Genomic DNA, 24,314 nt, shown 5'->3' with positions numbered 1-24,314 from the left:
TTTCCCTAATATGTAAATTGTGTTAAATTGAGTGAATTAGTGATTAAATAAATAAATTTTTTTATTATATAGATTGAGAAAAACAATATTTGGACCTAGAAATAGGAGAAAAACTACGTATTGGATTAGTCGACCTAATTCGTTGTTTCAATGAACGAGGTAAGTTCGTATGTTAAATAATGTTCTTAAATTGTGTTATAAATGTTCATTTATCATTGAATTTAATTGAATGTTGATTGGATGAGTACGAGCATGAATTAACAAAGTTACGACGTCCGAAAGTCCCATACGAACATTAGGAATAACTTAGGATACTGAGATGTGATTACGTGTAAGACCATGTCTGGGACATTGGCATCGATACGTGATTCGTGTAAGACCATGTCTGGGACATTGGCATTGATAGAGATTCGTGTAAGACCATAGCTGGCTATTGGCATCGATATATGATAGCATGTAAGATCATATCTGGGATATGACATTGTGCAAGTTGTACGAGATTTCTGAGTATCGTTAGCGATTCCAAATGGTTCAACGGGCAAAGTCAAGATGAGAATAAAAGTGTAAACGAAATAAGTGGTACAGGTACGTACGATACTTATACGTATATTGAATGAAAGAATATTGATAAATAGATGTGAGCTCGTGTATATTACATGGAAAGGTTTGAGTTTATGTAAGTGTTTGATTTATATAAATGCTTATTGAGGGTATCGAATTTCACATGATGAGGAAGTGGATAATTATAAGAAATCCATATGGTTATATTGATTATGAATATGTAATGAATATTGGATTGAATGTGAGATATCTTAAATTGCTTATGCATATGTAAATGTGAATGAATTGGTGAGAATATATTAGATCTATATGAACATGGAAATGAATAAACTTGTGAGACCCTTGGTTAGCTATGGTATGGATTCATGGTATAACGGTGAAAACAAATAAGTAACATTGTAATTTGTAAATACTTAATATGTGTTATTTGGTAAGTTAAGTATATTACCATACGAGCTTACTAAGCTGTATAACTTACTTTGTTTTCTTTCCTATGTTTATAGTGTTTAGGAGGCTTGCTCGGGTTGGAAGTCGTTGGAGATTTCATCACACTATCCAACTATCGTTTCGGTATTTCAAAAGCTTTATGATTTTGGTTAAGTGGCATGTATAGGCTAGTTGGTTTATGAAGTGTATACGTGACCTTTGGCTATTTATGCATATGTGTTTTGTAACAGCCCAATTTTGACCCTAATAGGACATAGTGGTTTCGGGACCACGAATTCGAGTTAGAAAAATATTTTAATTAGTGTCTATTATATGTTAAGTTATATGTGTGAAAATTTCGTGTGAAAATTTAATCGTTTGAAGGTTCAATTCGATGAAAAGGGTTTAAGCGTGTAAAATAAAATTTAGAGGTTAAATCTTAAAAGCACCTATTTGTTGTTGTCTTTTTAAGTGGGAGGTCTAAAGATGTAATTAGACAAAGATTTAGTTAGTGGGTGGTATATGACAAAATTGTCCTTAATATATATGTTATAAATATTTATTATACTAAGGTTAATTTAGTAAGTAAATTATATCTTATAATTAAAATAAGTAAAGAAAACATAAAACATTTCATCTCTTTGGCCGAATAATGAACTTAGAGAATTCATCCATGGCTTTCTAGGGTTCGGCATTTCTATTGTTAATTAAGGTTAGTTCTTTGTTCGGTTTTTGATAATTTTCACGTTTTTGAGATCGTTGCTTCGAATACTATCCGACCCATGTTTGAATTTTTGATTTTGATGAATATTTTGAGTTGTGCCATTGATGAACATTTGTGTTATGTGATGTTTGATGATGAATAATGAAAGACATATTTTAGATTAATATGTTTTGTATTGGAAATTTTGGTGAAATTGAGTAATTAGGGCTAAATTGTGAAATTAAATTTTTGAGGGACTAAAATATGAAATAAATGAAATTTGAGGACTTTTATGAACAATAGGTACATTCGGCCCTTGTATGGTGTGAACAAATTTTGTGTATTTTGTGTTTTATGTAATAGGGACTAAATTGTAAAAAGTGTAAATGTCAGGGGAAAATTAATAATTAAACTAGCTTATTTTAAATATATTTAGATCGTGAACCAAAGAAATCGGAGTTAGATCAGGGAAAAGCCAAAGTAGTTGAATAATCGTCCGACTTCGATTTTTTCTTCATCCGAGGTAAGTCTACTAGCTACTAAATGGTACAAAATCAATATATATATATATGTATGAATCTATATTGAATTATTGTTGTTTTATAATCAAGTAATATTTGGTTGAATAGGTTTGAAATATGGATAGTATTTATGTGTAAGCTATGTTCAGTTATAAGGATATATGTCTATATAAGTTTTGAAATAACTATAATTAAGCATAGTACATAGATATATGTATATATATTGTTTAAATATTTCAATATATATATTTATATGTTTATGTCTTATTTGAAAATAGTTGATGATGTGGGGATTATAAATGCAAAATAAGTTTCGAAAATAGGTATATGTACAATTATGTATAATTTTTAAGATTGATTAAAGGTATGTATATTGTGTATGCATAAGAAATTTCAAGTGGGTGTTTCTATGTGAATTGATATATATATGTAAACATTCAAATAGGTATTTATTATAATTCAATGTTAAGTGTTAAGTATATATTAATATATATACATATATGGATAGCATCGAACTTATACTTATATATATGTATAGTTAGGTTCGAATAAGTGCATTTATATATGTAAAGTTTTGTATTAAATTTAGTTAAGTAGTAATATATATATATGAATATATGTGTGTGCATACAATTTACAAATGCTTGAATTGAATTGAAGATAGGATTTTATAAACTCTCTTATGTTTGAATATGATCTTTTACAATTATGTGATTGCTTAAAAGAATTACTTGAGGAATATTTCGTATATGTGAAATTAAAATTTTTAGGTTTAAAACCTAGCAGGCTTAAAGCCGGTGAAGTAATTCAGACTTTATGTCTAGCAGGCTTTGTGCTGGTGAAATAATTCGGATGATAAGTCTAGCAGGCTAGTTGCCAGTGAATTGAATCGGGTTTCTGAAACCTAACAGGCTAATTGCCGGTGAATTTGTCTAAATATGTGAATTGAACAGATTTCAGTAATTGAGAAAATTTATATTTCTATTCGGTATAGATTACTGATAAATTTTGTGTTTATATCTATGGAATTGCTAAATGAAATTGAAAGGTATATACAAATTGATATATGTGTGATTTGCTTAAGAAATTGAAGAAATATATCTATGTGCATATTGAAACTTAAACACGTATAAATATCATCTGCAAGGAATTTGATCATGGAAGTATTTGATTATTTATGATTAATATACAGACAAATGTGATAGATTATGAAAGGTGGATAATGCATTTATATTTATAATGAATAAATGTACCAGGTAAGTATACATAAATCTTTATTAAATGTTATTGAGAAAAGTATGAGCTTAATAAACCTTTATATTTTTGTGAAGTTTATATATTTATGTAAATATGTATGCATTTCACATATATATGTATATAAGTGTATTTATTAAATCTTTTTTGAGTTCAGTGATTTATAATTTGACAAATAAAGATGTGTTCTGCTATATATATATATATATATATTTGTATATTCGGTTTTTAGCAGTTGAAGAATATAGATGTATAAGTAATTATTGGGTTATACTTTGATGTATACGTATATTTGATTCTGTGTATCATTTAATAGCATATGTGAAGATTTCAATGTTTATTTATAGAGTCAGAAAATTATTTGATATTTATATAATATATTCTTGAAATTTTGATATGCTATAGACTTACTAAGCTATAATAGCTTACTTTATTTGTTTATGTCCTTTTGTTTTATAGTTATTAAAGATCAAGCTTCAAGCTCGGGAATCGTCAGCAAGTTCATCACCCTATCTGTAGTCTTGGTATTTAAAATGTTTGTTTTAAATTTTAATTATGGCATGTAAAAACTAGATAAATAAATTGTGAGTTGTATTTTGTAATAGTGGGAGTTCATATATATTAAATATGATAATGGTTTAAGTTTTATGAAGTTTTAATATATGTCTGCTCTGAGTGGTAATATGCATGGTAATGCCTCCTAACCCTAATTTGGTGATAAATATGGGTTAAAGGTGTTACATGTTTGATATGTATTTAGCCATAAGATTTGGCTTAATAATGATGTAAAGTTTAATGTGTATAAGCTATGTTCATATTAGTTTGGTATGTAAATTTCCTTGTGAAATGGTATATCTTGGTATGTTTGATTATGGTTCAAATAGCTCAATAGACATTGGGTAAGGGACAAGTATATGTTTGGTTATTTGTGGCTTGACCATGAATGCAAATGTGGTGGCAATATGGCTTAAGAAATGGTATGTTTAAATATGAATTTGAAATGATACTTTGGTATGCCTTGGTTTGGTTTTAGATTGAATGATTTGGTTGGATATTTAGTTTTAATTTAAGGCATGTGATAAATGCAATTGATAGTAAGTGGTGAATGATGAATCATGTGGAGTTTGAATGCTTTGAGCTAGTTTATGGACATTTGATGAGTGGTAAAGAGATGGATATACAATGGTATGAAATGTACATGAAATGGTCATTTTTGGTTGCTTATTAGATGTGAAATTGATGCCAAAATGATGCGGTTTAGGTATGCATGTTAAATGTGAGAAATGTGGCTTAAACCAAGTCTATTTTCATGCCACATGGTCTGAGCACACGGACTTGTGACTTGACCGTGTGACCTCTGTTACTTAGAAAATTTTTACAAGTTTCAGAAATTTTTATATGTGATCAGTTTAGTACCGAACCTTCTCTAATGTATGTTTAAGGTCTCGTAGACCTCTAAAAGGGACAATATGTGTATGATTGAATGATATTTATTAATGTTGTATTATTTGATTGAGAAATGAATGCTGAATGTTGTGTTTCAATCGGTAATACCTCGTAACCCTATTTTGACGACGGACACGAGGGGTGTTATAGAGAAACAATGCAATAAGTAAATCAAGATTGTGAGAACCGATAGAGGTGGTGAGTGTTATGGTAGATACACTGAGGATGGACAAGCACCTGGTCCATTTGCGAAGTTTCTTCAAGATAACAGTATAGTTTACCAATACACCATGCCAGGCTCACCTGATCAGAATGGTGTTACGGAAAGAAGAAATCGAACTTTAATGGACATGGTGCGAAGTATGCTTAGTAGCTCTAAGCTGCCTAAGTCCTTATGGGTTGAAGCTCTCAAAATAGTTGTATATATATTAAACTGAGTTTCAACCAAAGCTATCCCAAAGACACCTTTTGAGTTGTTCAAAGGTTGTAAATCAAGTTTGCGACATATACGCGTATAGGGATGCTTGTCTGAAGTAAGAGTTTATAACCCATAAGAAAAGAAATTGGACCCAATGACCATTAGTGGGTATTTCATTGGATATGCTGAAAGGTCCAAAGGATACAGATTCTTTTATCTATCTCATAGCACTAAAATTGTGGAATCGAGAAATGAAAATTTCCTTGAGAATGACTCAATCAATGGGAGCGATCTATCTCGAAAATAATTTCCGTAGGTTAACCTTCCACCTTAGGTGAGAGATTAGTTATCATACAAAACACCATTCAAGCTCAATCGGGTGTTGAACAACCAATCAATGAAAATTCACAAGCTGCTGAAAACACTCTAATAGATCAGACTGTTCAAGAAAATCTAGAAATCATTACAATTAGTTTAACAACATGATCCACAAGAAAATGTTGGTTCAACATTGAAGAGATCTACTAGAGAAAGGAAATCAACAATTTCTAGTGACTATATTGTATATCTGCAAGAGTCTGACTATAATATTAGAGCTGAGAATGATCCTAATTCATTTTCACAAGCCATGAGTTGCAAAGAGTCAAAATTGTGGTACAATGTTGTGAAAGAATAGATGAATTCTATAAAAAGTAACGATGTTTGGGATCTTGTGTCGTTGCCTAAAGGCATAAAATCTATTAGATGCAAATGGCTCGTCAAAACAAAAAGAGACTCAATGGGCAACATAAAAAGATATAAAGTTAGACTCGTTGCCAAAGGATTCACTCAGTGAGAAGGAATCGGTTATACTAAGACTTTTAGTCCTATATTTAAGAAATATTCCTTGTGCATTGTGTTAGCATTAGTAGCTCATTGTGACCTTGAGTTGCAACGAATAGATGTGAAAACTGTCTTTCTCAATGGTGACTTAGAGGAAGAGGTATACATGAAACAAACTAAAGGATTCTCCTTTAGTGATGATGAACACTTGGTATGGAAGCTAAAGAAGTCTATATATTGATTGAAACAAGCATCTTGACAGTGGTATTTAAAGTTCCATGAAGTTATCTCTTCGTTTGGTTTTGTTAAGAATGTCATGGATCAATGCATATTCTAGAAGGTCAGTGGGAGTAAAATTTGTTTCATTATTTTATATGTGGATGACATTTTACTTGTAACAAATGACAGGGGTATACATGAGGTGAAACAATTTCTTTCTAAAAATTTTGATATGAAAGATATAGATGATGCGCCTTATGTCATTAGCATTAAGATTCATCATGATAGACATTACAATATCTTAGGTCTATCTCAAGAAACCTATATCAATGAAGTTTTAGAAAGACTTCAGATGAAAGATTGTCCACCGAGTGTTGCTCCTGTCGTGAAGGGTGATAAGTTCAATTTGAACCAATGCCCGAAGAACAAATTTGAGAGGGAGTAAATGAAAAACATTCCATATGCTTCTGTTGTTTAAAGCATGATGTATGCTCAAGTATGCACAAGACCTGACATTGCATTTGCAGTTGGAATGTTGGGAAGATATTAGAGTAATCTAGGTATTGACCACTAGAGAGCTGCAAAAATATTTTTGAGATATCTTAAAGGGACAAAGGACTACATGCTTACGTACAAACAATCAGACAATTTGAAGGTGATTGGCTGCTCCGATTCAGACTTTGTCGGCTATGTTGATTCACGTAAATCAATATCAGATTACATATTTATGTTTGCTTGTGGAGCTGTATATTGGAAGAGCGTCAAGCACACTTTAACTACTACTTCCACTATGGAGGCTGAGTTCGTTTCATGTTTTGAGGCTACCTCATATGAAGTATGGTTGAAGAGTTTCATATATGAGTTTAGACTTGTGGATTCGATTTTTAGGTCGTTGATGATATATTGTAACCATTCAACTAGTGTCTTTATGGCTAAGAACAACAAAAGTGGAATTCGGAGGAAACATATTGATATTAAGTATTTAGCTATAAAGGAACGTGTAAAAGAAAAGAAAGTGGTCATTGAGCACATTAATACTAAGCAGATGTTAGCTAATCCTTTGACTAAAGGCATGCCACCACACAAATTTAAGGACCAGGTTGTCACTATGGGACCTGTTCTCACCATGTAAATTTTCATTATAATAACGATTATAAAGAAACTCTGTTAAATTTGATGTTTATCATATTTTGTACGCACATTAATTTGATTATTTCAAGAAATGTCACTAAAATTTGGGCTTGGAATAAACATTAGGTTTATTCATTAAGAAATTTGGGCTAAAGTGTTGAGAAATGATATATTGTGATACATGGAAGATACTATTCAAATTCTAAGAGAAAATATCGCAATGATTCATGCATTATGTTTCGACTTTAAGTATTCATGGGTCATACGAACCAAGTAGAAGAATGTTGGAGTTGGTTCGTAGAAAAACCTCCCACATTCCCATGTTTTGTGGGGTCACTCCCACATGCCCACATTTTGCTGCCCACTACTTTCACTTTGTGTGATATCGGGGCATGTGATTGGTGGTTTATGATGGGGAACCACCACTATAAATACCCCAAGCATAAGGTCCCTAAGCATAAAAAAACAAGTTCTGAAAACAATTGCATCTAGTGAGGTTTCGAGTGCTTAGAAAACTTTGGCAATTTTTGTGTTTTCGTATGGTTAAATACGATGTCCTCGTCGGTTGTTTGACGCGCTCAATCAATGGTGTTGCAATATCTGAATTTTGACATTTGATTCAGGCAGTGATCGAAGATATTTATGTTCGATTTTTTTCACTGCACTTTAACGTTTAAAGCATTATTTATGCGTATATGAATTTATATTTAAAAAATATTTCAATGAATGTCGAAATTCTATTAGGGGAATGATACAGCTAAGGAAAATCCAAAATAAAACTCGCTTACTTAACGAGGATTTAGTAGCACAATCACAGATAAATACAACACAATCCAATCAATTTATTTACATCCCATTTTGAGTTTCATACTCGATAATCGAAAAACGTATAAATCTGATCATAAAATATTGTAGATATCTACTACAAATAAAAATAAATTATTTTAACGACTGATTCCATTGGCCAAGGCTTGATTTTTATGTCAATATACAACAACTTCAAATTTGTAATGTTGGGAGCTAATAAAATTATACGTTTATATTTTGCTTTCCCAAAATTTATAATTTAAATTGGCATCCCAATCTAATTTTTTTTAGTTCATGTGAATCCTTTAATAATCAACAATTTGGTTAACCAGTATCATTAATTTATACAAGTGTAAGTAAAAAATCCTAAAAGTAAAATATATGAATTAAACCTTAATTTTAGGATAGTAAAAGGACTAAAAAGTAAATTGACCAATCAGCTATGCACTCATTAACGTCATTCAAGTCCTGATTGAATCCCGATTCTTTGAGATTCACTTCCAATTGGTCGTAGTTTATGCCACCCTGTAACTGTTACCACTATAAAACCTCTCAGCCCCCGGATTTATCTCTGTTATTCCACTTGCACATTAGCTGTTTTTTCAAAATATTCCGTAGGGTATTTAAAGCCTTGGGATCTCCTCTGATTCCAATTTTCTCTTCATAAAAATCGAGCATTCAAAGGGGGACATACCGAGACTGCGAGTGAGAGATGGTGAGATCAATAGATAACCACAATGATGATCATCAAGAAGGGTGGGAAACAGAAGCCCTTGATAACGGTGATCAGGAATCGACGGATAAAGTATTGGTGGAGGCAGCTTTCAAAGGGACGCCGGTTCCGCCATGGAACAAGCAGATAACAGTGAGGGCTGTGGTGACTAGCCTTGTTTTGAGCTTGGTCTTCAACTTCATTGTCTGCAAGCTTAATCTAACCACCGGTGTTATACCGTCTCTCAACGTCGCCGCTGGTTTGTTGGGTTTTGCCGTCGTCAAAACGTGGACCACCGTTCTCGAGAAGCTTGGACTCTTGAAACAACCTTTCACGAGGCAAGAGAATACCGTCATCCAAACATGTGTCGTCGCCTCATCGGGCATTGCCTTCAGCAGTACGTTCAAACCCAGACGACCCTTTTTTCTGTTTGCTGTTTTATATATTTATAAATTTTCGAGGGGAGTTGGATTCGGAGATAGTCTGCCAAGTAGTATTCTCCTTCGTCGGTAGCTCTAGTCATAGCATTTTCACGCCCTCTACCCTATATGCTATAGGGCACGGGCTCAAGTCTAATCATTCGTAATAGACATGGATTGCCTTATGAGATGCATCCATTGATTCTCCACGAAACAATTTATAAATCTCTCTCGAAAGAGTAATTTGTGTATATTATATGTTTGTGTTTGATATTTTATAGGTGGCACTGCAAGTTACTTGTTGGGGATGAGCCCGCTTGTAGCAGGTCAAGGAGACAGTGGGAATACGCCAGAAAATGTAAAGAGACTATCACTTGGGTGGATGATAGGGTTTCTCTTTGTCGTCAGCTTTGTTGGCTTGTTTTCTATTGTGACCCTCAGAAAGGTTATTTCCTTTCACTTTCTTTTAGGCCTTAATTTTTGTTATGAATTTGAAAACATGATCAGATTAATCTCAATTCCAATTCAATTTGATCATTATAACTTAACAATGCTAAACTGTTTCCAGATAATGATCTTGAAATATAAGTTAACATATCCTAGTGGGACAGCGACTGCATACCTCATCAACAGTTTCCACACACCCAAAGGTGCCAAGTTGGCCAAGTGAGTAGAATTTGGTCACACCTCTATAAATTTACACTATTTACTTAGGCTTGTGATGCATAGTTTTATCATTGCATGCAAATTGCTTCTTGCTTTTTGTCCCAAATCTTGTTTCATTGTTTCTCTTTGATTATTAATTGGCTTTTGTAGGAAACAAGTTGCTGTTCTCTTCAAAAGCTTTGCCGTCAGCTTTGTATGGGCGTTTTTCCAATGGTTTTACACTGCTGTTGATGGCTGCGGGTTTTCGAACTTCCCCACCTTCGGTCTCCAAGCATACGACAAGAAGTATACGTCTTTCTTTGAAACTCAAGATTCGTGTCAACAGAACATTTCGATTTGTTATTTGTTAATGACTGAAGCAGAAAAAACATATGATAGTCTCTTATTTACGCAAATATTTGATAATTGATGACTACTAAGTGGATTTATTACATGATAATTTGATTGTCTTAAAGGTTCTACTTTGATTTCTCATCAACATATATTGGTGTGGGGATGATTTGCCCTTACATGGTGAATGTGTCTATGCTTTTGGGAGCCATCTTTTCATGGGGAGTCTTGTGGCCAATTATTGAGGGCAAGAAAGGCGTGTGGTATAGTGCTGAGCTTAGTCCAACCAGTCTCCATGGCTTGCAAGGATACAAAGTATATTTATTTGCTTCTTCTTTTTTCTTGGATCTATCACAATAACCCCATTGTGATTAATAATTGTGCATATTCAATAACCTTGCCAGGTTTTTATTGCTATTTCCATGATGCTTGGTGATGGGCTATATCATGTTCTCTTCATGCTAATCAAGACCATACATAGCCTCATAGTTAAAAACTCCGGTAAGAAGGACTCGTCTGTTGTTGCCCCCGGTGCTTCGGTTCTTGATTCAGAGACTGCAGATTACGATGAAATTAGACGAACTGAGTTCTTCATGAAAGATCAGATTCCGAATAAGGTAGCCTTGTCGGGCTATGTTGTCCTGGCGATCATATCCGTCATTGTTGTTCCTTTCATCTTCCACCAACTAAAGTGGTACCACATTCTCGTTGCTTATGCCATTGCACCCATATTGGCCTTTTGCAACGCCTACGGTTGCGGTCTCACCGACTGGTCTCTAGCCTCCAACTACGGGAAATTAGCCATCATCATTTTCAGCTCGTGGGTTGGACTCAATAACGGTGGTGTCGTTGCCGGTCTAGCATCTTGCGGTGTGATGATGAGTATCGTTTCCACAGCCTCCGATCTCATGCAGGACTTCAAAACGGGATACCTCACTCTGTCATCTCCCCGCTCCATGTTTTTCGCCCAAGTAATAGGGACCGCCATTGGCTGCATCATGTCACCAATGGTCTTTTGGTTCTTCTACAAGGCTTACCCTATAGGTGACCCCAGTGGCACATACCCTGCACCCTACGGTCTCTTATACCGCGGAATCGCACTTCTCGGCGTCGAAGGCATCTCTTCACTCCCCAAAAACTGCCTCAACCTTGTCATCGTGTTCTTTCTCATTGCATTCGCCATAAACTTGATTAAAGAGCTGTTGCAGCGATACGAGACGAAGTTAGGGCTTCATCGGTTCGTCCCTAGTCCAATGTGCATGGCCATCCCATTTTACCTAGGTGGATTCTTTGGCATTGACATGTGTGTAGGGAGTTTGATTCTCTTCTTGTGGGAGAGGAGGAACAAGCAGCAGGCCACTGACTTTGCACCAGCCGTGGCATCGGGACTCATCTGCGGTGACTCGTTGTGGGGTGTACCGGCTGCTATTCTTTCCCTTCTTAACGTCAAACCTCCTATTTGCATGAAGTTTCTCTCGGCCGCCGTTAATGCCAAGGTCGACAGCTTCTTGGAAGGAAACTAAGTTCCCATATTTTCTAATATATTGCTATGATCCATACAAATTAATGTAATGTACATTTGGCAGTAGCTATATTCTAGCAGGTCAGGATTTTTTAGGACCTTATCATAAGGTTCGTAGAACATAGACTATGAAAATTTGGATTTTGAGGTTGTGGGCATGGATTTTTCATTTTTCTTTTTTTTGGTTGGGGATTTATAGCTTGTGCTTATTATTTTAAGTATATGGTTAATATATGGTTTATCTTCTTCTGATTGTTGAATCTTTTTTTTTCTTGCAATCTTAAAAGTTATATTAACGTGTCATTGCATTTTGGTATAATTTTCATTTTTATTGAAATCGTAAGATTATTTTTATTTAATTATTTATTCATATTTAATAAATATTCTCTCGGTTTCATTAAATTTTTCTAATTTAATTTTTTTAATAGTAAAATAATTTCAATTATACTCTTACTTAAAAATCTTAGGTGAAAATATGCTTTTTTTATTTTTTAATATGCTTTATTATTATTTTTTACTTTGAGATTTAATATTTTACAAAATATAAAAATTAAATCGTTCAATTTTTTTATTTAAAAATATCAGTTTACGGGTAAATTACATATAAAAGCCCATTTTTTTTAAAATTTACCAAAATGGGCCTGGTAAATAATTATTTATCAGAATGGCCCTATTTCCCCGAAAGCGCGTCCACGTCAGCGCGATGTCAGGAGAAGTGGCAGGAAAACGCTTCCTCAGGGACGCGTTTTGCCTGTGTCTCCTGCGGCAGGGTTTTGGGTTATTGGTTTAGGGTTAGGGTTAGGGGTTTGGTATTTTTAAATTTAGGGTTTTAGAGAAAAAATTAAATAAATAAGGGATTAGGGTTTAGAGTTTGTTAATTAAATTAATTAAAAAAATTTCAAATTTGGATTAGTTTTCGTGTTTATTATTTTTTAAGAAAAAATCAATTAAATTAGGGTTTAGGGTTACTTGAGTAATTTAATTAAAAATTTTAAAAATCAGATTAGGATTTAGAGTTAAGGGTTTTTAAGAAAAAATCAAAATTAAGGTTTAGGGTTACTTGAGTAATTTATTTAAAAAAATTAAAAATCAGATTAAGATTTAGAGTTAAGGGTTTTTAAGGAAAAATTAAATAAATTAGGGTTCAGGGTTACTTGAGTAAATTAATTATAAATTTATAATAAATTAGTTTAAGGTTTAGGGTTTAGGGTTTTTAAGTAAAAACTCAAATAAATTAGGGTTTGGGGTTTACAGTTACTTAATTAAATTATTTGTTAATTTAAAGAAGCTCCCACGTGGACGCGCTTTTGCTACAGTGGCTCCTGAGAAAATAATTTCGAGTAGACGTTTCTGAGCAAACAGTGTCAAAAACGCTTTAAGCAGGATGCTTTGTCAACAGAAGTACTAAAAAAAGCTCTCACGTGGACGCGCTTTTGCTAGAGTAGCTCCTGAAAAAATAATTTCGAGTAGACGTTTCTGAGCAAACAGTGTCAAAAACGCTTTGAGCAGGATGCTTTGTTAGCAGAAGTACTGAAAAAAGCTTCCACGTGGACGCGCTTTTGCTACAGTAGCTCTTGAAAAAATAATTTCGAGTAGACGTTTCTGAGCAAACAGTGTCAAAAACGCTTTAAGCAGGATACTTTGTCAGCAGAAGTACTGAAAGAAGCTCCCACGTGGACGCGCTTTTGCTACAGTAACTCCTGAGGCTATAAAATAAGGCAAAATTTTCCCTCATATTGCATAAGTTACTTACAGCAAAAAAAATTTAGAAAGGCTAAGAAGGATAGAAATTGAAGATGAGTAAACGTATTAGTGCTGTTATTTACTATGATGGTGAGGTTTGCCACACCGAGAACGGTGTTATTTTTTGTCGGAGAATACAGTGCGATTGGTTTTTAACCAGAACATAGATTTGACAGAACTTCGTAAAAGAATTAGGAGTAAAATATTCGGAATGACGCCAATGAAAGTTCTGTCTATTACGTATCAATTTTGTTCTTCTGTTGATCCGGTGACATATGACTCATTAGACATAAAATGTGCTCGTAGCTTGGAGGCATGGTGCAAACTCATCTTGCTAGTGGAGCACTGTATATTGAGTTATATGTACAATTTACATCGCCAAATGATGCACTTGCGACTAGTATTCGAGAGGTATACGCGACCCCTGCCCGACACTCGGTTAGTGGGTTACAAAACACGGAGCAGCCCATGTTTGGTAGCGATGTGGAATACACAACCCCTACACGACACTCTGTCGGTGGATGGGACATGCACCTCGATGGGTCAATGTTTGATGCTAGAAATACGTACTGGGGAACGACATTAACTTCTACTGGTTGGCAATCTACATCCAATTGGGGACGTTATGAAACGCCTAGAAGAAGGGATGATGTACTCCCTACGACGTCCACCGGTGAGAGGACCTCATACATTGTAGATGATGGTGGGTTAGAAGATGACTCTCATGTGGATCCACCTCGAGAGCCCAGGTCCGATGGTGCAGAAGTTGGATTATTTTTTAAACCGGAGCCTATTCCAACCGAACCTGAAGATGTTGAAGGGGGTTTAGAGGAAGAAGAAGATCCACGATTCAGGGCATACTCACCTCCAGCCCACATGCATAATATCGATCTGTCTGCAGATGATGAGTTAGAGTTTTCAGACTTACCACACTGGTTGCGTGATCGTACAAATTCGGTATTGGATTCGAGTGAATTTGAAGCTGGTAATTAGTTTTCCAACAATGATAGTTTTATTGGTGCTTTGAAACAACATAGCATCAACAATGGCATTAACTACCACGTCGTTAAGTCCAAAATTGATAAGTTTGAGGTGAAGTGTGCAGTGCAATATGGTACATGTTCATGGAAAATCTACGCCTTGTTAAGGAAAAGGACAGGGTTGTGGGAGATTAAAAAGTACAAAGGTCCACATACATGTGCTGCAGGTACAGTATTTAGGGATTCTGAATAATATTGTTATTATGTAATGTTGCATTATTTAATGTACTCTGTTTATAGGTATTTCACAAGATCATCCCAAGATGGATTCAGCTATGTTAGCTAGCTTGATATTGCCTACGGTGAAGGCAGATCCCAAGACTTCAGTGCCGGTGTTAATTGTCAATATTTGTAGCCAAATGGGGTATACGCCCTCTTACCGCAAGGCTTGGATAGCTAAGTAGAAGGCGTTGGAAAAGATGCATAGTGGGTGGGACGCTTCATATAATGAAATATGGCAGTGGTGTCAAGTGCTAGAGAGATACGTCCCAGGTTGCATAACGGACCTTCAAACCGAACATGTGTACTACAACGACCGATTGTTTCGTGATGCCAAGTGTTCAAACGCCTGTTTTAGACCTTTAAGTAATGCCAAGATGTATTTTCATATTACAAACCATTGGTACAAATTGACGGTACCTTTATGTTTGGTAGATATACCCATCGACTATTGGTAGTAGTGGCACAGGATGACAGTGGGAGAATTCTTCCACTTGCGTTTGCAATAACACCGGGGGAGTCAGCTGATGACTGAGATTTCTTTCTATCTAGGTTAAGGAGGCATGTGTGCCCCCAACCTGACATCTGTGTTATTTCGGATCGGGGCACCAGCATACTAGCTGCAATTGATCGACAGGGAAGCTTATGGCAACGCACACACCATCAGTATTGCCTAAGGCACGTTGCTTCCAACTACTATAGGTAATATCCATCTAAGAGTTAACGACGACAAGTGACCAACATGGGTATTTAGTCTCTATTAATATAATTACATTTGTCATTATAAATTTATTCTAATTGAAAAAGTGGTATGTAATATTCACTATGAACTTATATTGGCAGGGTATGAAATAAATAAAGATCGTTTTCGTGAGATGTTGGCAGTTTTGCATTCAATTAACAGCGAAGGGGCGAACTACCTTTGCAACATACCTTTCAAACAGTGGGCACAAGCATATGACGGCGGCCCACGATATGGTCATATGACCTCAAACCTAGCTGAATGCATAAATTCTGTTATAAAAAGAACGCGCCATCTACCGATAACATTGGTTGTGCGAAAGACATATTTTCGTTTAGTGACGCTATTTCCAAAGCAAGCAGGGAGTTATGTAGGCCAGATGCAGGGAGGTCATGTATGGTGCAGTAAGGTAGTGCAAGAAATTAACAAGGCCAAGGCGCGGGCGAACACCATGCACACAGTCTGTCACGACCGAGAGGACTTATGGTTTCGCGTAACAGAGTTTGACAGACCGCACCAAGGTGTTATTGGCGGGCAATATCGGGTACACTTGCGAAATATGACTTGCGACTATAGGATTTTTGACGCACTTCGTTATCCATGCGCTCATATAATTGCAGCTTGTCAAAATCTCCGTCTGGATCCGATGAGCTATGTCGACGAAGTCTACAAATTAGAAAACATGTACAACGTTTGGAGACACGTATTCCCACCGGACCCAGATGAACGTAAGTGACCGTCTGTATCGCTTGCTCCCTTTAAGTTGTTACCAGATAGAGAATTACGTCGCAAACCAAAGGGTCGACCTTGCTCGACTAGAATACGTAACAATATGGATATTCGAGAAACAACTAGTCAACATAAGTTGTGCGGATGGTGTAGGAACCCAGGCCATACAAGCCGGTCATGCCCAAATCGCAATAGTTGAACGTTATGGTAAAAAACTTTGTATTATTTATATTTTGTTAAATCAAAAATTACCTTATTTAAAACGTATCGGTGTAAAGAATTTCAATTATATTAAAAATATTAAAGTAAATTACAATTACTTTATTCAACATATTGTCTTATTTAAAAGAATTTTTGTTATATTAAAAATGTAAAAGTAAATTTCTATTTTAGTACATGAAATAATATAGAAGAATTTCTATTTTATTACATCAAATAATATCAAATTATTCAAAATATTTGTACAAATATATTAAAATAAAAATCAATTTTTGTGCTCGCCGAATTCAATGTCACATAGCGGCCGTCGACGGTTATGCCCTAGATTCCTTCTTTGTCCAGCTTCCGGCGAGGGTTGTGGTTGCTCCGGCGGGGATTCTGGTTCTTCCGGTAGGGTATTTGGTTGTCGGTGTTGGGACGATGAGCCACCATGATAGAATAGTAACTGTGGAAGTGTTTGCATCACCAACGGCGAAGCTGTTTGAAACCCATACGGTGACGGCGATTGGTAAAAAGAAGAGCTCCCCGACGGCCCCTCTTGCGATCCCTTATGCAACGTTGGCCTATACATCGGCGGTCCACTCGGCGTAACAGAAAATAGAGATGAATCGGGCCATGGACTCTAACCTGCCATAGGACTCGAAAAAGGAAACATATAAGGGTTAGGATACATAAAAGGGCTAGGATACGCACCTGGCATCATCTAAAAAGGCTATGCCGTAGGTATCATCGGTTGAACTGCTGGGTTGGGTGACTGTGTCGGTACTTTTGCTGGGTCTGGTGATTGAATGGCTGCTGATGATGGGTCGGGTGAATGTCTGGGCCTCATTGATGGGCCTGCGTCGTCGGTCCTTCGTCTTGGATTTAAAGGGCCACGTCGTTCCCTTTGGACACGTAATTATCGTTGCCTCTCCTCTGCTATCAGTAAATACGGCTTGCCATGGATCCTAAACCATTGCATGTATTTCGGCATGCACACTAACTCAGGAACGATGATCGGTTCCCGAGTAGGTATATAATCATATCGATCTTCCCACATTTGGATGTAGTGTGACCAGAATCTTGGCCAATCCGTATGCAATTGTCGTAGGTCGATTTTGTGATGATCATCCAACACCTCAGGTGCCACGGGGATCGGTTGTCGAAATCTAAATTACAGTAATACTCTGTCTGACTGGTGCATCTCCACGGTCGCATAGTTGACCAACGCGACTTTCACGTGCCAAGAGTTTCGATTTTGGAAGTACTCATCCGGAATTACTGCCTGAATTGCCGGATCCTCGTATGGTGTTCATTCAAACTATATGAACATGATGGAAATATTAGTTATATACATAATACATAATACTAAATACCAATCGACTAGCTCATGATGAAAATATCAATTTTATTTAATACTTACTTGTACTTCCGACTTTTGGTCTAATAGAAGCCATATATCTTCAAGACAGCTAGGTAATCCAGCATAACTTGCCGAATGGTTCCACCTAATTAAATATTTTTTAGCATACTATTATATTTTAAATCTACGTAATAATTGTAAAACCTAATATAAAATTCACCTCGTTATGAGTGGGAATGTATATAGGTGGTCCACTCGAGGACGTAAAAATAGAAAGCGAAACCGTGCCCATGACTGCAGTAGTGACAGGCAACCTCCAATTTTCGCTTTATTCGGTCGCGTCGCCCCGCACATCTTCCGATACAGTGTTGCCAACACAGTCGACCCCCAACTCAATTCACCGGCTGCTCTAAAATCAACGAGTTTCAGCAGCCATCTTAGATGTACGAGGTTCTGTGACAAGTCCAGCATCAGATAACCTCTAATTATCTGAAGAATGTATGCCCGAGCATATCGAATTCTTTCTAGTTCGGTTGAATAATCATCCGGATCCAAGAATGTGTCTCGTAACCAGCCCATCTCGATCCGACCTCAGTTAATATTTTCTGGAATAGCGCCCAAAAGCTCGTAGCATACCGCTCACCAATCGCCAGATTGAACAAACCTGGTGACTGGGTACCGGTCCACCGGTAATCCCAATTGCAGATTCACATCTTCCAAAGTGATAGTGCACTCTCCACATGGAAGATGGAATGTGTGCGTCTCGGGTCTCCACCTCTCAATCAACGCACTGATAAGTTTCGGGTCCAACTTGCATCCCCGGCCTACCGTCGCCACGTGCCAAAAACTCGCTTCCCGCAGGTAATTCTCTACAACGGTGATGGAGGACCATGCATATTACGGATATAGCATTGCAATATCCGATCTTCAGACTTTTATAAAAAATAATAAATTTATAATTATTTAAAATTGCATAAATAAAAAAATCTTAAATAATATTTAAAAATTAAATTTAACACTTACCATTTTCATTTGTTCGATGGATAAGTGCTTGTCATCAAGACGAATCAATTCTCCGGCCATTGCTAAATTCGTACAAATTTTTACGATTTAAAAAAAATCAAAAAAATAAAATTTAAATTTTTTTAAAAAAATAATTAAAAAATTAAAGCTCTTTTAAATAGGGATTTGAGAGAAATTTGAGAGGAAATTGAAAGCAAATTGAGATTAAGTAAGGATTTGAGAGGAAATTGAGAGCAAATTGAGAGGAAATTGAGAGGAAATTAGAGAAAGGATTTATTTGTGAAAAAAAAATGAAAGGTGGGGGGTTTTATAGTTTTTTTTTACCGTTGGGGGGGTCACCAACGGTCAAAAAGTAGCCGTTGCTACTGTTCATGCGCGACCAAAACTCGTCCTTGAGGGCGCACTTTGTTGCCACGTAGGCAAAGCGCTTCCTTGAGGAAGTGTTTTCCTGCCACGTCCCCTGACATCGCACTGACATGGACGCGCTTTCGGAGAACTGGGCCAATCCGGTAATTAATTTATTACTGGGCCCATTTCGATAAATTTTTTAAAAATTGGGCTTTTTTTAGTGTTTTCCCCTCAGTTTACTATTATGAATATTTTTTTGTCAAAATTTGTTAAATTGACATGTTCATTAAACTATCTTTTATAATATGACATGTGATTGATGGAAAATAAACATGTTAAAGGGCTAATTTGACATTATTGTTGCAATTGAAAAGTGTTTTTGAAAAGCACGATTTAAAAAAAGTGTTTTTGAAAAGTATTGTTTGAAACTGAAGTATGGGTGAAAAGTGTAGTTTCTTAATTTAAGGCGTTTGATATTACTATAAAAAATAAAAAATTGTGAGAAGTTAAAAGTATCCATTTTAGACATGATGTTAGAAATTATATAATATAATATTTAAATGATTTAATATAATTATCATAAAATATATATTAAATATTTTTAATAATTAATAAATTATTTGTAAATTTAATTATACATGAAATATTTTAAATATAATAAAAAATAATATTTAAAATAGTTAATACAAATAATAATATTTTAATGGCTTAATGATAAATTTGGCCACTAACGTTTGCATGTTTTCTCAAAATGACCCTAATTGTATTTTTGAGCCGTTTTAGATCATCAATCTTTGTTCTTTTTTCAATTTGCTTTTTTTTAACAGATTTAATGAATAAATTTAAGGTTTCAATATTTGTTTTCTTTCAAAAAGTTTCAATATTTCATACGTTCTACTAAAAAGTTTTTCTACTGAAATTTTTTTTAGATAATTATGTTTATTTTATTTAAATTAAGAGTTTTTTTTAAATTTAATGTATTGTTTATTTATTTTATTATTTCCTACATGTAATTATCTTATTAGGTTATCTAAGTAATAAATTATATCTCATTAAAAATATTCCACATATGAAATTCCACATCACCCCTGTTAACTTTTTTAGTGGTATTTTCATTAAATTTATTAGAAAAAACAGATTGAAAAAAAAAGAACAAACATTGATGGCCAAAAAAGTCTCAAAAATACAATTAGGGTCATTTTGACAAAACATGCAAACGTTAATGGCTAAATTTATCATTAAGCCTATTTTAATAATTTATACTTTAAAACGCAAAAATCAAAAGCACCTAAACCCAACGTTTGTGTTTGGGTGGAAAAATGTCCCAAATGTGTATTCCCAAATGTAACTTAAGTTGACAAATTTTGACGAAAACTACCAACGACATAATAATGACTGGACTAAGATTTTTGGATTAACAACATATTTTAAAAAATTTTAAGGAAAATGTTTTTAAGTATATTTTTAATAAATTTTAATTAATTAAAATATTTAAAATAATTGTGGTCAAGTTTAAAAATTTAGGTTTAATGCATAATTTGGTACTTGGGTTTGGCTTCCTAATATAGTATTGTGTATTTTTGGGTCTAATTGAACATGTATTTGACAAAAATTTTGGTACATGAAGATAACAATGCTAACTTTTTAGTGTTCAATTTAAGTTTTAGATGTGATTTGATGAAAATTCATAATTAGCTAATAATATTAGTAATTAACTTTCATCAAATCAACCCAAAAACATAATTAAATCACATTCATAGACTATATTTGACAATTAAATGCAAAATTAAGTAAACTCACAATTAACACTAAATCTATTTTATTAACAAAATTATGATAGATTCAAATTTAATAATATTAATAATTAACTTTCATCAAATCAACCTTAAAATCCAGACTAAACACTAACAATTTAACATTTTTACTTTTAAGTACCACAATATATAATTTTTATTAAATACAGACACTAAATTAAACCAAAAAATAAGATAAGTACTACATTAACAAAATGTCAAACTTGACTATTTCAATAAATTGATTGGGGAATAAGTTTAACATTTTTTAAAAATAATTTCAAATTCTATCTTGAGTCAAATATCCAAATTCTATTAATTATGTTATTTTCTTTTAATGCACTCTAATAAATGAAATTTACCCTTTATCGAATTTTTTTTTCTTTTTTTGGTGGAAAACATAAAAATAGAATTACATCAAGTTGAATTGAACAAAAACATCATTAGTCTTATCTTGCCAAAGGAGCTCTAAGATTTCAATTAGGGCACTATCATAAATTTGAAGACTTGATTTCCCCGCTAGACTCAGTTTTGCCAAACAATCTGCAACTTTGTTAAAATCTCCAGGGACATATCGGATGCACCATTGCCCTTATGTTTCCATAATTCTTTGAACTCTCCTTATTACAATAATACCATATGCTATCATCAAATTTTCTTGTACGACCTTGGAAACCTCCAAATTATCTGTCTGAATTGTGGCCCTTTTAAATCATTTACTGAGCATCATGAGTAAACCATCCAAGATTCCCTATATTCCACTTCGAAGACTGAACATAGTCCCGCGAAATAATTAAACGCCAAGATCCAATTCCCTTGTTGATCATGTAAAACACTCCCAGCAGAAGCACTTCCATCACTACTAACAACTACACCATCAGTGAAAAAATTCACCCATGTATTGATCATGGGTAATTGAGAAGCAATACTTTGAGGGGAGGGTTGATTGCTTCTGTGATTGAGATCAAACTGCTGCACCCAACTAATGGAAGCCTTAACAGTCTCAGTAGTCGTCCAAGTGATGTCTTCAAAGATGAATAGATTCCTGCTTTTCTAAATACACCAAGCAATTAGATCGAAGAGACAAAATCAAATTACCTCTCGTTCAGATAGTCGCACATGAGAGCCAAGATTATGCCTAAAAGAAACATTAATTAATTATGCTTTGGGCTAATTGCATTAATATATAAAAATACAAGTTTTCATTTTTTTACTAAAAACAAACGATTCTATCAAAATTAATCTACAATTTTGAAAGTATCATTTTATTAAATTAAGTTTAATTAATTTTACTTTTAACTATCTATATTATTATTATTTAAGTGTTTTTCTATGTCACGTTCAAGCAGATTACCAACTTGATTAAGAAATTATGAATAGAGGTGAACAAAATCCGATTCGATTTGAAAATTTTGATAAAAAATTTAAATTTTGAATTAAATAGTTCGAGTTATTCAAATCAATTCGAATAAAAAATCAAATTTTTTGGTTTAACTTGAATATTAATTACACAATTCGAGTTAACCGAAAATCTGAATAAAAAAAAAGGCAAAACTACGTTGTTTTGATAAATGTTTATATTTTCTAAAGTTAAAAGTCAAAACCATTAAGTTAAAAGGCAACCATTATATTGTTTATGTAGTTAAATAATCTTGTACTTTGTCTACTAGTTAAATAATCGGTTCATGTGAACGTAACATTGAGTATAAATAATAGGATTCGTTAACTCGACTTGATTTGACTCGAAATTTTTTTACTCGATTCGATTTGATTCGAAAAATTTCAAATTGAGTTCGGTTGCTAAAATAGAATTCATCAACTTGACTAACTGGAATTTTTTGACTCGACTCGATCGAATACTCACCCCTAATTACGTATATGTCTTTCTGTAATTAAAATAGGTTATATTATTTGAAGACATTTTAGTTTTTTTTAATAAAAACTAATTAAAATATACATATGGTGGGATTTGAACCCGCTCCAATTGGATTAATATTTTGTTTGGAGTTGAAAAAAATATTCATATAATTTTTTAAAATTAAATACAAACTCTTGTTAAAATTTAGCATTGTTTATTTTTTAATAATACAAAAATTAATTTAATTCATTTAATATTGGAAGGATTAGTTTGATTTAATCCATATAATATATCTGTAAATATTGAGAATTAAGAAAAAAAGATTAAATTAATACAATGTTTAAACATTGAGTTATAGCTATAATAAGATTGGTTGAGTCTGGGAGTGAATAAACTGAATAGCTTGGGGACTCGAGAGTTCAAATAGAACCAAGAATGAACTCGCCTTATTGATCGTCAAGAGTAACGGACATGTTGATAAAAAAAAGGTTATTAGAGTGTTGTCACTTTGCCCATTTATAATACCGTATTTGCATTTGTCTCTATTAAGAAAAGAAAAAATGAAAACAATATACCAAAAGACCCAAATTTTCAAAATAACAATCAAATTCCTCAAAAATAAAAAAAAATCATTTCATTAATTCAACCAAATTTCAATTCTAACAACTTCAATTAAAAAAACAAAGTTTGAATTTGTTTCATCAATGGCAGTTAACTGAAGCTAACAAAAAAAAATTTATTCAGATATATCAAGTTATTAATCATTTTAAATATATATTAAAAAAAGTAATGTATTAAATTATAAATATAATTTTTTAATAAAATATTTTTATTTCTAATTTACACATTATGCATTGAATTATATCTTTATGTAAAAATAGAATAAAATGAACTCGATATGTAAACATTGAACTTGAAGATTAAATTTGTTATTATACTATATTTAAAATTTATCTCATTATTTCTTTATTAACTATTTAACAACAGGCGACCAAATATACAATTATTTTATAATTTGGATGAAATCAATATTAATAATTAAGTAATTATTAATATAATTTACCTTATTTTAAAAAAAATCAACCATCAAAATTCACTTTATGTTTCTATTTATATTAAAAAATATATAAAAATTAATAACAAAAAAAAAAGATAAAGTTTTTAGAAAAAAAATGCACGCCACGTTATTTAATTATGTTAAAATATTTTTAAGGAAAATAAAAATATTTTAAGTTAATGTTTGGCTGTAATTTCAAAAATTAGCATTAATATGAGTTTAGGTTATTTAAGGATTTCGTGTT

At 33.6% G+C, this 24,314-nt stretch overlaps 1 protein-coding gene across 1 annotated transcript; it reads left to right on the top strand.

Annotated features, from left to right (window-relative positions):
• Positions 1-8,886: 8,886 nt before the first annotated feature.
• LOC107919045 (probable metal-nicotianamine transporter YSL7) lies at positions 8,887-12,209 on the top strand. Its single transcript, XM_016848576.2, has 6 exons — positions 8,887-9,417; positions 9,721-9,884; positions 10,008-10,105; positions 10,256-10,390; positions 10,561-10,750; positions 10,840-12,209. Exons 1-6 carry the CDS (start codon positions 9,021-9,023, stop codon positions 11,956-11,958), a joined length of 2,103 nt encoding a protein of 700 aa, XP_016704065.1. The 5' UTR covers positions 8,887-9,020; the 3' UTR covers positions 11,959-12,209.
• Positions 12,210-24,314: the final 12,105 nt, after the last annotated feature.

This window comes from Gossypium hirsutum, chromosome D13 (assembly GCF_007990345.1).
Source record: "Gossypium hirsutum isolate 1008001.06 chromosome D13, Gossypium_hirsutum_v2.1, whole genome shotgun sequence".
Lineage (NCBI taxonomy): Eukaryota > Viridiplantae > Streptophyta > Magnoliopsida > Malvales > Malvaceae > Gossypium > Gossypium hirsutum.
The sequence above is the reverse complement of the archived record's forward strand: the minus strand, read 5'-3'. Positions and strand labels throughout refer to the sequence as shown.